Here is a 12,556-nt window from a genome sequence, read left to right on the forward strand (position 1 = left end):
TCATGTATTTTTTTTTCGCTATTGAGACGAAAAGTTGTGACACATCGAAGTGATCCTATTATAAACGTATTGTGGATCCTATAAGGATTCCTTTAACCCTCTAACCGTTCGCTTCGTTTCGTGAATCATGTTACATCTATAATATTAAAATTAATCACTATATGTGTTGCTCATCGCAAATCTCGAGAACAGCTAAACCGATTTCGCTAATTCTTTTTTTATAACATTCGAGTGAACGTTAGGATGGCCTATGAAGTGCTGGAAATCTGATGAAACATAGATGTTCACGTGAAGATTGTTCGGTAGGGAATATGGAATCTTGATTCGTGCACGATCAGGATTCTCCACAGCGTTCCAAATTTGAATGTTGTTGTGTGGCAGCTGCGAAGTTTTGCGAAGGTAGAGGTTGCACCTCTACAGGCGGAACGCAGTTCGCCAGAGCAGCTAGTAGTTAATAATATGTTGAATTGTGTGTCGTTTGTAAGCGCGCTCAGGAATAAACTTAAAATAAAAACATTTGGTATTTATAAAGTTTTGTTTTTAATTAGGTAAGTACCATTGAATAAGTACCGAGTACTTTTTTGAGTCAAGTTGGTACAACTGTTATCATTCATTATATTATTTTTAGGCCCAAGTGATTTGAGTCCAAACCTTTTCAGTCGAAACAGAAATCCACTATCCAGTTAATAAGGACAGGGTAAGTAAATAAAACACACAAATTGAATCCTATCTTTAATATATACAAAAAGGAAATAGTGTGGGGCGCCGGCAGTGGGCAGTGGGCAGTGGGCACACGACGGGCGCACTTCGCTGCCCATGGTTCAATCCACTGCACTGCACTGTATAATGTATATAATAATATATCTATATACACACGGCGACCACTCGCGCACTATATTATTATCAGTTAACCTACGTTTAACATACAAAAAATATAATTATATGGGAGCGCGTAATGTTTACAAAGGGTCAGAGCTTGCTACCGAGGAGGCATGCACCGACCCGATCGACGCGACGCGTAGAGGTTCCGGAGCTTGCTACCGAGGAGGCGTGCACCGACCCGAGCGACGCGACGCCGGACTTCGCGACGCGTAGAGGTTCCGGAGCTTGCTACCGAGGAGGCGTGCACCGACCCGAGCGACGCGACGCCGGACTTCGCGACGCGTAGAGGTTCCGGAGCTTGCTACCGAGGAGGCGTGCACCGACCCGAGCGACGCGACGCCGGACTTCGCGACGCGTAGAGGTTCCGGAGCTTGCTACCGAGGAGGCGTGCACCGACCCGAGCGACGCGACGCCGGACTTCGCGACGCGTAAAGGTTCCGAGAGCGTCAAGCACGTAAATTTTTGCTCGAGTCAAGCATTTTATAAAATTTTATGCAAATACATTTATACAATGTCTGCTTGGTGCTGAGAATCGGTTATTCCCGTTGAGTTACACCCCCGTGTGTAACACTGTTACTCAACGGGAATTTTTAAAAATAGTTGTCCCGTTGAGTCAAACTACATATTGCGTGTGAAACAAGTGTTAACTGAACGTACAATTTTTCGGGATGTCATTTTCAGGAGTCGTTTTCAGGGTTTTCGAGGATGCTGAATTTGATGATGACATTTGATCTCAAATCCAAGATGGCGGACAAGGTTTTTTTACAAAATATTTTATAAAATGATTTTTTTATAAAAGGAAATAATAAGGTAATGTCGTGCGGTAGGGGCCGGTGCCGCGGACCGCACGTATAAGGTAATGTCGTGCGGTAGGGGCCGGTGCCGCGGACCGCACGTATAAGGTAATGTCGTGCGGTAGGGGCCGGTGCCGCGGACCGCACGTATAAGGTAATGTCGTGCGGTAGGGGCCGGTGCCGCGGACCGCACGTATAAGGTAATGTCGTGCGGTAGGGGCCGGTGCCGCGGACCGCACGTATAAGGTAATGTCGTGCGGTAGGGGCCGGTGCCGCGGACCGCACGTATAAGGTAATGTCGTGCGGTAGGGGCCGGTGCCGCGGACCGCACGTATAAGGTAATGTCGTGCGGTAGGGGCCGGTGCCGCGGACCGCACGTATAAGGTAATGTCGTGCGGTAGGGGCCGGTGCAGCGGACCGCACGTGTAACTAAGTAGGTAACCGATGGACAATATATTGCTTGCTACATTTAAATCATTGTCATTTGGCAAAATTATTATTTTCCTTGACGGCGATTTTTGTCGTTTGCTATATTAATTTAACTAGGAATCATGATCACGATCAATAGCACTGATTTTAATTCACAGATGGTTTTTAACGGAACGTGAATTTTCGCACTTGAATCAATGTAAGTTCGAAAATTAGACTTATTATAACTAGATATCTTTCACTTTCTATCGAGTATCCAGCTCGCGCGCTCTTTAGCGTCTCTGATCGAGCCAGACTGTGAGCGCGCGAAATTTAAACAATAGAGTGGAAAATATAATAATTTTCTTCATGATTTTTAACAGGCTATAACAATTAGTAAGGTAACAATACGATATTTTACACCAATCGAGAAAAAATCTAAAAACCGGCCAAGTGCGAGTCAGGCTCGCGCAACGAGGGTTCCGTACTATAGTCGTATTTTTTCAACATTTTGCACCATAATTCATAAAAATAAATAAAAATCTGTTTTAGAATGCACAGAAGACCTTTTATATGATACCCCACTTGATATAGTTATCTTTCTTATAAATTGAAAATATTAATTATTAATTCGTAACCATAAATTCACGGTTTTCAGATTTTTTCCCCGAATGTCTGCGCTATAAGACCTACCTACCTGCTTCATTTTAAAGAATTTTCTTTTTTAATCTACAAATATCCAAAACGCATGATACCGTAGCCGCCATGTTAATTCTGACTGTGACGTCACATGGATTAAAATTGTATTGTATTACTAAGAAAACTCCGTTACTTACCAATCCGTGTGACGTCATGACAGCTCATTCATGAACCTAAAAGATGGGCTTAGCGTTTTCGCGGCGAAATTCGATAAGCAAAATTTAAATGCATTTAATTGCACTTTAACTTGACAATTTTGTAATTTTTTGGTAGCTTATTCTCACTTTAAAATCAAATTAAGACAGTTTTCAAAAAAAGGGTAAAGTACCCTATTAGTGTTACATTTATTAATGGCTTTTCATGTGATATTTACCATGCCGCCTGTGAAACGCTTCCACCTCTATACAATCACTTGTTTCCCGCCGGTGTGGTGCGGCGCGTGCGGCGTGCGGTCAGCAGCAGACGCGTGCGGCGTGCGGTCAGCAGCAGACGCGTGCGGCGTGCGGTCAGCATCAGCCGCGACTCGCTCGTGTCGGCCAGATCCATTACGTATAACATGACACCTACAGTCGCCATGTCGCACGATGGAGCATCCGGTGTTAAGAGTCAATCACTATCCATATCGTAAATGCGAAGGTGTTGGTTTATTTTTTAATTACGTCGCAACTGATCGACGTAATTTTTGCATGGGTATAGTTTAAGACCTGGAGAGTGGCATAGGCTACATTTTATCCCGGAAAATCAAGAGTTCCCTCGGGATTTTTGAGCGTGTGAAGGTCGTTCCGTGGGCCGCAGTGAAGCGATCGACGCGCAATACTAGACACAACCATACTAAACACTATGAAAATGTATGACGTCGCGTCGCGTCGCTCGGTTTCCTCTTGTGTTACTCGAGAGGATTTGCTTTCCCGTCGAGTCACAGTGTTACTCACGGGAGTGTGACTCGACGGGAGTGTACCTTACGTTGTCCACTTTGAGTGAGCGTTACTTTTCCGAACGAATCCGCCTCGTTCGGTAAACTCCAAGGCTGACACTTAGAGCGCACTTTGAGCTTGATCACACTTTTACTTAGAACGAGACATATTATGGCGTATCGGCCGAGTGCTGCGACAGGTGCGACAGCGCCGACGAGCAGATGTCCTGCGACACACGGCTAGGGGCGGCGGTCGGGCGCGGCCGAGTGCTGCGACAAGTGCGACAGCGCCGAGTGCGCCGACGAGCAGATGTCCTGCGACACACGGCTAGTGGCGGCGGTCGGGCGCGGCCGAGTGCTGCGACAAGTGCGACAGCGCCGAGTGCGCCGACGAGCAGATGTCCTGCGACACACGGCTAGTGGCGGCGGTCGGGCGCGGCCGAGTGCTGCGACAAGTGCGACAGCGCCGAGTGCGCCGACGAGCAGATGTCCTGCGACACACGGCTAGTGGCGGCGGTCGGGCGCGGCCGAGTGCTGCGACAAGTGCGACAGCGCCGAGTGCGCCGACGAGCAGATGTCCTGCGACACACGGCTAGTGGCGGCGGTCGGGCGCGGCCGAGTGCTGCGACAAGTGCGACAGCGCCGAGTGCGCCGACGAGCAGATGTCCTGCGACACACGGCTAGTGGCGGCGGTCGGGCGCGGCCGAGTGCTGCGACAAGTGCGACAGCGCCGAGTGCGCCGACGAGCAGATGTCCTGCGACACACGGCTAGTGGCGGCGGTCGGGCGCGGCCGAGTGCTGCGACAAGTGCGACAGCGCCGAGTGCGCCGACGAGCAGATGTCCTGCGACACACCACACAGTACAGGTTAGAAAATATATCAAGTAAGCAAATGGAAACAATAGATCGGTTCTCTGAGGGGGGAGGTGGAGGGAGAAAGGGGGCGTGAAGAGGTAGAGGAAGGTAGGGGAGGAGGTAGAGGGAGGGAGGTAAGGGGAAATGGGGGATAGGGGATGATAGGATAGAGGTGGGGGAGGTAGGGGTGGAGATAGGGGAGTTGGAGTAAATGAGAAGGCCGGGGGGGATGGGAAGAGGTCGGGGAGAGACGGGTTTGGTGAGGGGCGAGGCGGAAAAGGTGGAAGTAAGGTGAGGGAAGTCGGGGGAGGTGGAGGGCGATGAGTGGAAGATGGGGTAAACGATTGGACATCTCTCTCCCGACCCGTCCTATCTAAACTAAATGGGTTTGAAAATGAAAGTCACCTGCGGCTCGAGGGGAGGGACAGGGGCAGTACCTGGTAGCTGAACTGCGGGAAGTGCTCCTCCTGGATGCGCGCGAGGCCGGCGTCGTTGTCGGGCGGCGTGAGCTCCACCGACTCGCCCGTGAACTGCGAGTCCCGTCACCTGCGGCTCGAGGGGAGGGACAGGGGCAGTACCTGGTAGCTGAACTGCGGGAAGTGCTCCTCCTGGATGCGCGCGAGGCCGGCGTCGTTGTCGGGCGGCGTGAGCTCCACCGACTCGCCCGTGAACTGCGAGTCCCGTCACCTGCGGCTCGAGGGGAGGGACAGGGGCAGTACCTGGTAGCTGAACTGCGGGAAGTGCTCCTCCTGGATGCGCGCGAGGCCGGCGTCGTTGTCGGGCGGCGTGAGCTCCACCGACTCGCCCGTGAACTGCGAGTCCCGTCACCTGCGGCTCGAGGGGAGGGACAGGGGCAGTACCTGGTAGCTGAACTGCGGGAAGTGCTCCTCCTGGATGCGCGCGAGGCCGGCGTCGTTGTCGGGCGGCGTGAGCTCCACCGACTCGCCCGTGAACTCGGAGTCGAAGTAGCGCGTGTCGGTGTCCGAGTCCACCTGCGGCTTGAAGGGCGGCGGGATCTTCTTGGCCAGCAGGTCGGCCCAGTTGATGGCCGCGAAGAAGGGGTGCTGCATGATCTCCTGCGCGTCGTCGGGCCCCGCGCCCAGGCGCCGCGCCGGCTCCTTGCACAGCAGCGCCGCCAGCAGCGCGCGGCACGGCGCCGACAGCGCGCGCGGGAAGCGCACCTCCTCCTCCACGATGAGCGCGAACAGCACGTCGTGGTCGCGGTTGTAGAAGGGCAGGCGGCCGCACACCATCTCGTACAGCACCACGCCCGTGCCCCACCAGTCCACGGCGGGCCCGTAGTCCGTGTCCTCCAGCACCTCGGGCGCCAGGTACTCGGGCGTGCCGCAGAAGGTCTTGGTGGTGCGGCCGTAGGTGATGTTGACCTTGCACAGGCCGAAGTCGGCGATCTTGATGTGGCCGTCCTGGTCCAGCAGCAGGTTCTCCAGCTTCACGTCGCGGTAGATGATGCCCTCGGCGTGCAGGTAGCCCAGCGCGGACACGATCTCCGCGCCGTAGAAGCGCGTGCGCTCCTCGCTGAAGCTGCGCACGCGCGACAGGTGGAAGAACAGCTCGCCGCCGTTGGCGTACTCCATGACGAAGCACACGCGGTCCGCCGTCTGGAACGAGTAGCGCAGCGCCGTCAGGAACGGGTGCTTGGCCTTCTTCAGCACGTGGTTCTCGGTGATGGTGTGCGCCACCTCGTCCTTCTGGATGATGAGGTTCTTCTTGAGGATCTTCATGGCGTACAGCTTGCCCGTGCCCTTCTCGCGCGACAGCACCACCTTGCCGAACGTGCCCTTGCCCAGCACCTTCACGAACTCAAACTTCTCCAGCGTCTGCAACAGAGACACACTGCTTGTCACTTGTCTGCAACAGAGACACACTCTGCTTGTCACTTGTCTGCACTTCACTCTAAAATTTCTCTACATCAATACATATATTTTTCACTAGATCATACATATATTTTTACTTTTTCACGGGTTATTTATTATTTTTCATTGAGTAACACTGTTACTCAATTGGACACAATTATTTTTAAAAATTCCCGTTGAGTCACAGTGTTACACATGGGGGTGTGACTCAACGGGAATAATCCTTTTTGACACTAGATCAATACATATATTTTTTGCAGAGTGAGTATTTTACTCTCACACCCTCGCAGCGGGCTCTACGGGCGGCGTCGTGCCAAAAATGTAGTCACGTGGATTAAATTTCATGTTTGTTTCAGCTTCCCTACTTAACATTTATTAGAAAGGAAGTAAAAAAAATCCAAATTCGGGAAGAGGCGGGAGGAATACAGTTGAACTGTTTTCCTCACTTTGGTGAGTTGGCATCGGAAGAAATTGATTGCATAGCGTTCATGAGGGACGCCATTTTGATATCAAATTTTCGTTTGTTACAGGGTTTTTTTTATTTTGTTTTAATTGGTTTTTTTGATTTAATTGAGTTGAATTTAAATTTAATTTTCGATTTTGTTTTCATTCTTAACTTGTAGTTTCTAATTTTTTCAATGGCAACTACAAGTCCTATATCGTGTTAATATATCATCGTTCGTCGGGAAACCAACGGCAAGCTGCCACGGGTTCGAACGACACGTGCAGCAGGCTTCGTTCCAGAACACATGCAATCAACAGGAAACCAAATTGGAAAGTAATGTACACAGGTGGGAGGACCTGAAGAGTCAACATTTAAACCCCCCCTGTAGACGACTGGTAGGGACTTCTGTTCAGGTCAGCCCAAACGTTACATAGTTTCCTGGTTGAATTACCCATTTGCACAAATAACCTGGTGGTATACTCGATGACGTGAACCCCCCTAGCTTGCTGGCTGAGCAATCTTTATTAATTAAATTTGTATATAACAGTATTAGGAAGGGGGCCTACATGTTCCTAGATCTAGTTAGCTCTTAAGGTGTGTAATATTTTGATAGGGAATAAAGGTGTGATATGAACAGCTGGAGTTTCTCTTTATAGCACAGGAAACGCAGACCCTATTCCCTAGGTGAGAGGACACTTTTGTACTGTACATTCCCCGCACCTATACAGATTTCATTTATGTTACTTTTGAGTTTTGACACACGTTTCTTTACCTTTTTTTCCTTTAACTTTGTCACCGGCATACGGGCACCGATCGGCCGGGTCTGATTGAGGTGGAATACCATATGGCCGCTGACATGCTTCCTCGCTGACAAGAACGTCGCTGACAAGAACGTCGCTGACAAGAACGTCGCTGACAAGAACGTCGCTGACAAGAACGTCGCTGACAAGAACGTCGCTGCTCCATCAGCTTTGCAACTCAGCAACATTGAGCATTTTACTCCCAAAATCTCATTACTGAACTAGGTTTTCCACAAATGTCGTAGGACTTTCTGAATGACTAATTAATTGGCAGCCGCATGTGCGACGACACGTAGCGGATGCCAACTACAGATGTATGCATGCGACACTCACGATGCGGCGCGGGTCGCGGAAGCTGGTGCCCAGCTGCGCGATGTCGCCGTCGTCGTCGCCGTCCGCGATGCTGGCGAAGGGCGCCGGCGCCGCCTCGCCCGCGCCGCTCGCCGCGCTCAGCTGCGACGACACGTAGCGGATCGCGGCCACCCACTCCTCCCTGCAGTCAACACACACAAATACATTACACCCACTCCTCCCTGCAGTCAACACACACAAATACATTACACCCACTCCTCCCTGCAGTCAACACACACAAATACATTACACCCACTCCTCCCTGCAGTCAACACACACAAATACATTACACCCACTCCTCCCTGCAGTCAACACACACAAATACATTACACCCACTCCTCCCTGCAGTCAACACACACAAATACATTACACCCACTCCTCCCTGCACAGTCAACACTCACAAATACAATACACCCACTCCTCCCTGCAGTCAACACACACAAATACATTACACCCACTCCTCCCTGCACAGTCAACACTCACAAATACAATACACCCACTCCTCCCTGCAGTCAACACACACAAATACATTACACCCACTCCTCCCTGCACAGTCAACACTCACAAATACAATACACCCACTCCTCCCTGCAGTCAACACTCACAAATACAATACACCCACTTCTCCCTGCAGTCAACACACACAAATACATTACACCCACTCCTCCCTGCAGTCAACACACACAAATACATTACACCCACTCCTCCCTGCACAGTCAACACTCACAAATACATTACACCCACTCCTCCCTGCAGTCAACACTCACAAATACAATACACCCACTCCTCCCTGCAGTCAACACACACAAATACATTACACCCACTCCTCCCTGCACAGTCAACACTCACAAATACAATACACCCACTCCTCCCTGCAGTCAACACTCACAAATACAATACACCCACTCCTCCCTGCAGTCAACACACACAAATACATTACACCCACTCCTCCCTGCAGTCAACACACACAAATACATTACACCCACTCCTCCCTGCACAGTCAACACTCACAAATACAATACACCCACTCCTCCCTGCAGTCAACACTCACAAATACAATACACCCACTCCTCCCTGCAGTCAACACACACAAATACATTACACCCACTCCTCCCTGCACAGTCAACACTCACAAATACAATACACCCACTCCTCCCTGCACAGTCAACACTCACAAATACAATACACCCACTCCTCCCTGCAGTCAACACTCACAAATACAATACACCCACTCCTCCCTGCAGTCAACACACAAATACATTACACCCACTCCTGTTCCCACACCATCACACTGTTCTGTTCACACTTCTCTATCCTCAGATGGAATGTGAACTGACACCCACAAGGCGCAGGCGAAGCTGATCTTGTGACACTTGCAGGCCTCATGTGACATGTGTATTTAGTATCATCACACTGTTCTGTTCACACTTCTCTATCCTCAGATGGAATGTGAACTGACACCCACAAGGCGCAGGCGAAGCTGATCTTGTGACACTTGCAGGCCTCATGTGACATGTGTATTTAGTATCATCACACTGTTCTGTTCACACTTCTCTATCCTCAGATGGAATGTGAACTGACACCCACAAGGCGCAGGCGAAGCTGATCTTGTGACACTTGCAGGCCTCATGTGACATGTGTATTTAGTATCATCACACTGTTCTGTTCACACTTCTCTATCCTCAGATGGAATGTGAACTGACACCCACAAGGCGCAGGCGAAGCTGATCTTGTGACACTTGCAGGCCTCATGTGACATGTGTATTCACCTCCTGCTTCACTGGGGGATGTGTGTATGCACTTCACATGTTTGTGGAGCACACTGCATTACCTAACTTTCAACACATACATCTCAATGACAAATCCATATTAAATAGTCTAAATACTCACTAAATATATGAATGTGAAAATATGTCTGTCTGCTAGATTTTCACAACCCATTTATTAAGCCGATTTTGACAAAAGTTGGTACAGAGGTCGCTCGCATCCTGGGGAAGGATATAGGCTACTTTTTGTCCAGGAAAAACAAAGAGTTCCCGCAGGAATGTTACAGGCATTATCTAGCAAAATAAAACTATAATGAATGACAGTGGTTTGCCGAGCTCCCGAGCTGAATGCTGTACATCCAGATGTCTGGTAATGGGGAGGACTTCCCACCTTCCGCCAGCTGTTGGGCTCATCATGTTTGGCGGTGGGTCATCTAAAGTCATATGGCCCAAATAAACAGCACTAGCTTTGTTTTTTTCACTTTTCATCAAAACCATAATATTAATATTTATCTCATACTAGATGACGCCCGCGACTTGGTCCGCTTGGATTTAGGTTTTTAAAATCCCTTGGGAACTCTTTGGTTTTTCAGGATAAAAAGCCTATGTCCTTCCCCAGTATACAAGCTATCTCAGTACCTTTCATCAAAATCAGTTGAACAGATGGGCCGTGAACGGCCAGCACAGAGCACTACAGCTACACACTTTCGCATTTATAATATTAGTATGGAAGTATGGATTATGATTGAATTTTTTTTGTACAATTTAACAACTCCATCCATACTAATATTATAAATGCGAAAATGTGCCTGTCTGTCTGTCTATCTGTCTGCTAGCCTTTCACGGCCCAACCGTTCAACCGATTTTGACGAAATGTCGTACAGCGATAGCTTACATCCCGGGGAAGGACATAGACTACTTTTTATCCTGGAAAATCAAAGAATTCTCACGGGATTTTCAAAAACCTAAATCCGCGCAGACGAAGTCGCGGGCAACAGCTAATAATTTAATTAATATTAAATTATTAAATTGGCTAAAATACCTAAAGTAAACATTTGATTTGTGCCAACTAGTAGGCAGTACAATCCAACTCAACTGCAAATATAACATACCGCTCCTTCTCGGTGTCCACGGCGAAGTTGCGCTCGATGACGGTGGTCCACTGCAGGCCGCGGATGGTGAACACGTAGGGCCGCGGCTTGTCCACGGCCATGATCTGGCAGTCGCGCACAGTGAACTTGTTGAGCGGGTCGCGGTAGTTGCGGCGCTCGGGCTGCGCCTTGAAGCCCACCAGGTCGCCGTTGTCGAACAGCACGAAGTAGCGGTCGCGCCAGTTGCGGATGTGCTCGCCGCGCTTCAGCAGCCAGCCCTCCTTCACGATGGCGCCGGGCGCCGCCTCCGCCTCCGCCATCGCGCCGTGCCCGCGCTCACCTGGGCCCGAGCGCACAACGCATGTCTCGCACGCCACGAGAAGTGAATCACGCTATTTGCAGGATTTTCTTCTGTTCACAAAAACGACACGAAATTAGCAACGTAGCCTCGCGGTAGTCGAATGACGAAATATAAAAGTGTCACAAGAGAGCAAAACATCTACAACGCCGTTTCGTACGGCTAACGGGCGTGGCGCATAAGGAAAAAAGAGATATCCGAGTGCACAAATGTTACGACTGGATCACCGTATTTGGCCGTATTATACCCTATTTTGACAAATTAGTCCCGTATGTCTGCCGCTAGGTGATCGAATGGCGCTGCTGTTCATTTCTTTTACTACGTTTCAATACACGCTGCACATTGCATATGATATACTGCTCTCCCAGCATTATACTTTCTTATTCCATTCCCATAGAGATAGTATAAAATTCATCTAAGCTTAATCCAGTGCACCCACATCCACATGAAGGTCCATGATCCATGAGTAACCATAGATGCAAGGAAGTAATGAGTATTACGATATTTATTTTGTTTCCACTCCCCTACCGCTGAAGTGAATATTCTAAGTTTATCTATATATATAAAAGGAGAAGGTGACTGACTGACTGACTGACTGACTGACTGACTGATCTATCAACGCACAGCTCAAACTACTGGACGGATCGGGCTGAAATTTGGCATGCAGATAGCTATTATGACGTAGGCATCCGCTAAGAAAAGATTTTTGAAAATTCAACTCCTAAGGGGGTTAAATAGGGGTTTGAAATTTTGTAGTCCACGCGGACGAAGTCGCGAGCATAAGCTAGTCTTCTAAAATTTTTATGATTCCGTACCTCATCCTCTAAGGAACCCTTAGAGGATGTTGTTTGTCTGTCCGTCTGTCTGTCTGCCATTAGACCTTGGTTAGACCCACCAGGTATTTGTTCTGAGGGTGAACCCGTGGTGCACCGCACTTTAGACATTATATAAACTGACCATAGAGTTGGTGCATGAGAAAGAGGTGAGAAGTCATTTTTAACAGACTTACAAAAAGGAGGTGGTTCTCAATTCAGTCCGTTTTTTAGGGTTCCGTACCTCAAAATAAAAAACGGAACCCTTATAAGATCACTTTATTGTCTGTCTGTCGGTCTGTTAAGAAACCTACAGGGTACTTCCCATTGACCTAGAATCATGAAATTTGGCAGGTAACGAGGTAGGTAGGTCTTATATAGCGTACATAGAGTAATAAAGGTAGATGCAGGAACGTTTGCTTTCTCATTCGCACTAAAAAGAGAGCACAGATAAAGTTACTAATGTGATAAACAGAGACACAGCTAACCTATTTTTTGTCCCTTATCGT

The 12,556-nt window shown here is 49.1% G+C and overlaps 1 protein-coding gene across 1 annotated transcript; it reads right to left on the reverse strand.

The window, feature by feature from the left end:
• Nucleotides 1-719: 719 nt before the first annotated feature.
• Akt (Akt kinase) lies at nucleotides 720-11,539 on the reverse strand. The gene is made up of 4 exons (XM_069503754.1): nucleotides 10,899-11,539; nucleotides 8,003-8,162; nucleotides 4,988-6,388; nucleotides 720-4,539 (listed from the first exon to the last, which is right to left on the reverse strand). Exons 1-3 carry the CDS (start codon nucleotides 11,195-11,197, stop codon nucleotides 5,375-5,377), a joined length of 1,473 nt encoding a protein of 490 aa, XP_069359855.1. The 5' UTR covers nucleotides 11,198-11,539; the 3' UTR covers nucleotides 720-4,539; nucleotides 4,988-5,374.
• Between the last annotated feature and the right edge of the window lie 1,017 nt (nucleotides 11,540-12,556).

The sequence above is a fragment of the Maniola hyperantus genome, chromosome 16 (genome assembly GCF_902806685.2).
Source record: "Maniola hyperantus chromosome 16, iAphHyp1.2, whole genome shotgun sequence".
Lineage (NCBI taxonomy): Eukaryota > Metazoa > Arthropoda > Insecta > Lepidoptera > Nymphalidae > Maniola > Maniola hyperantus.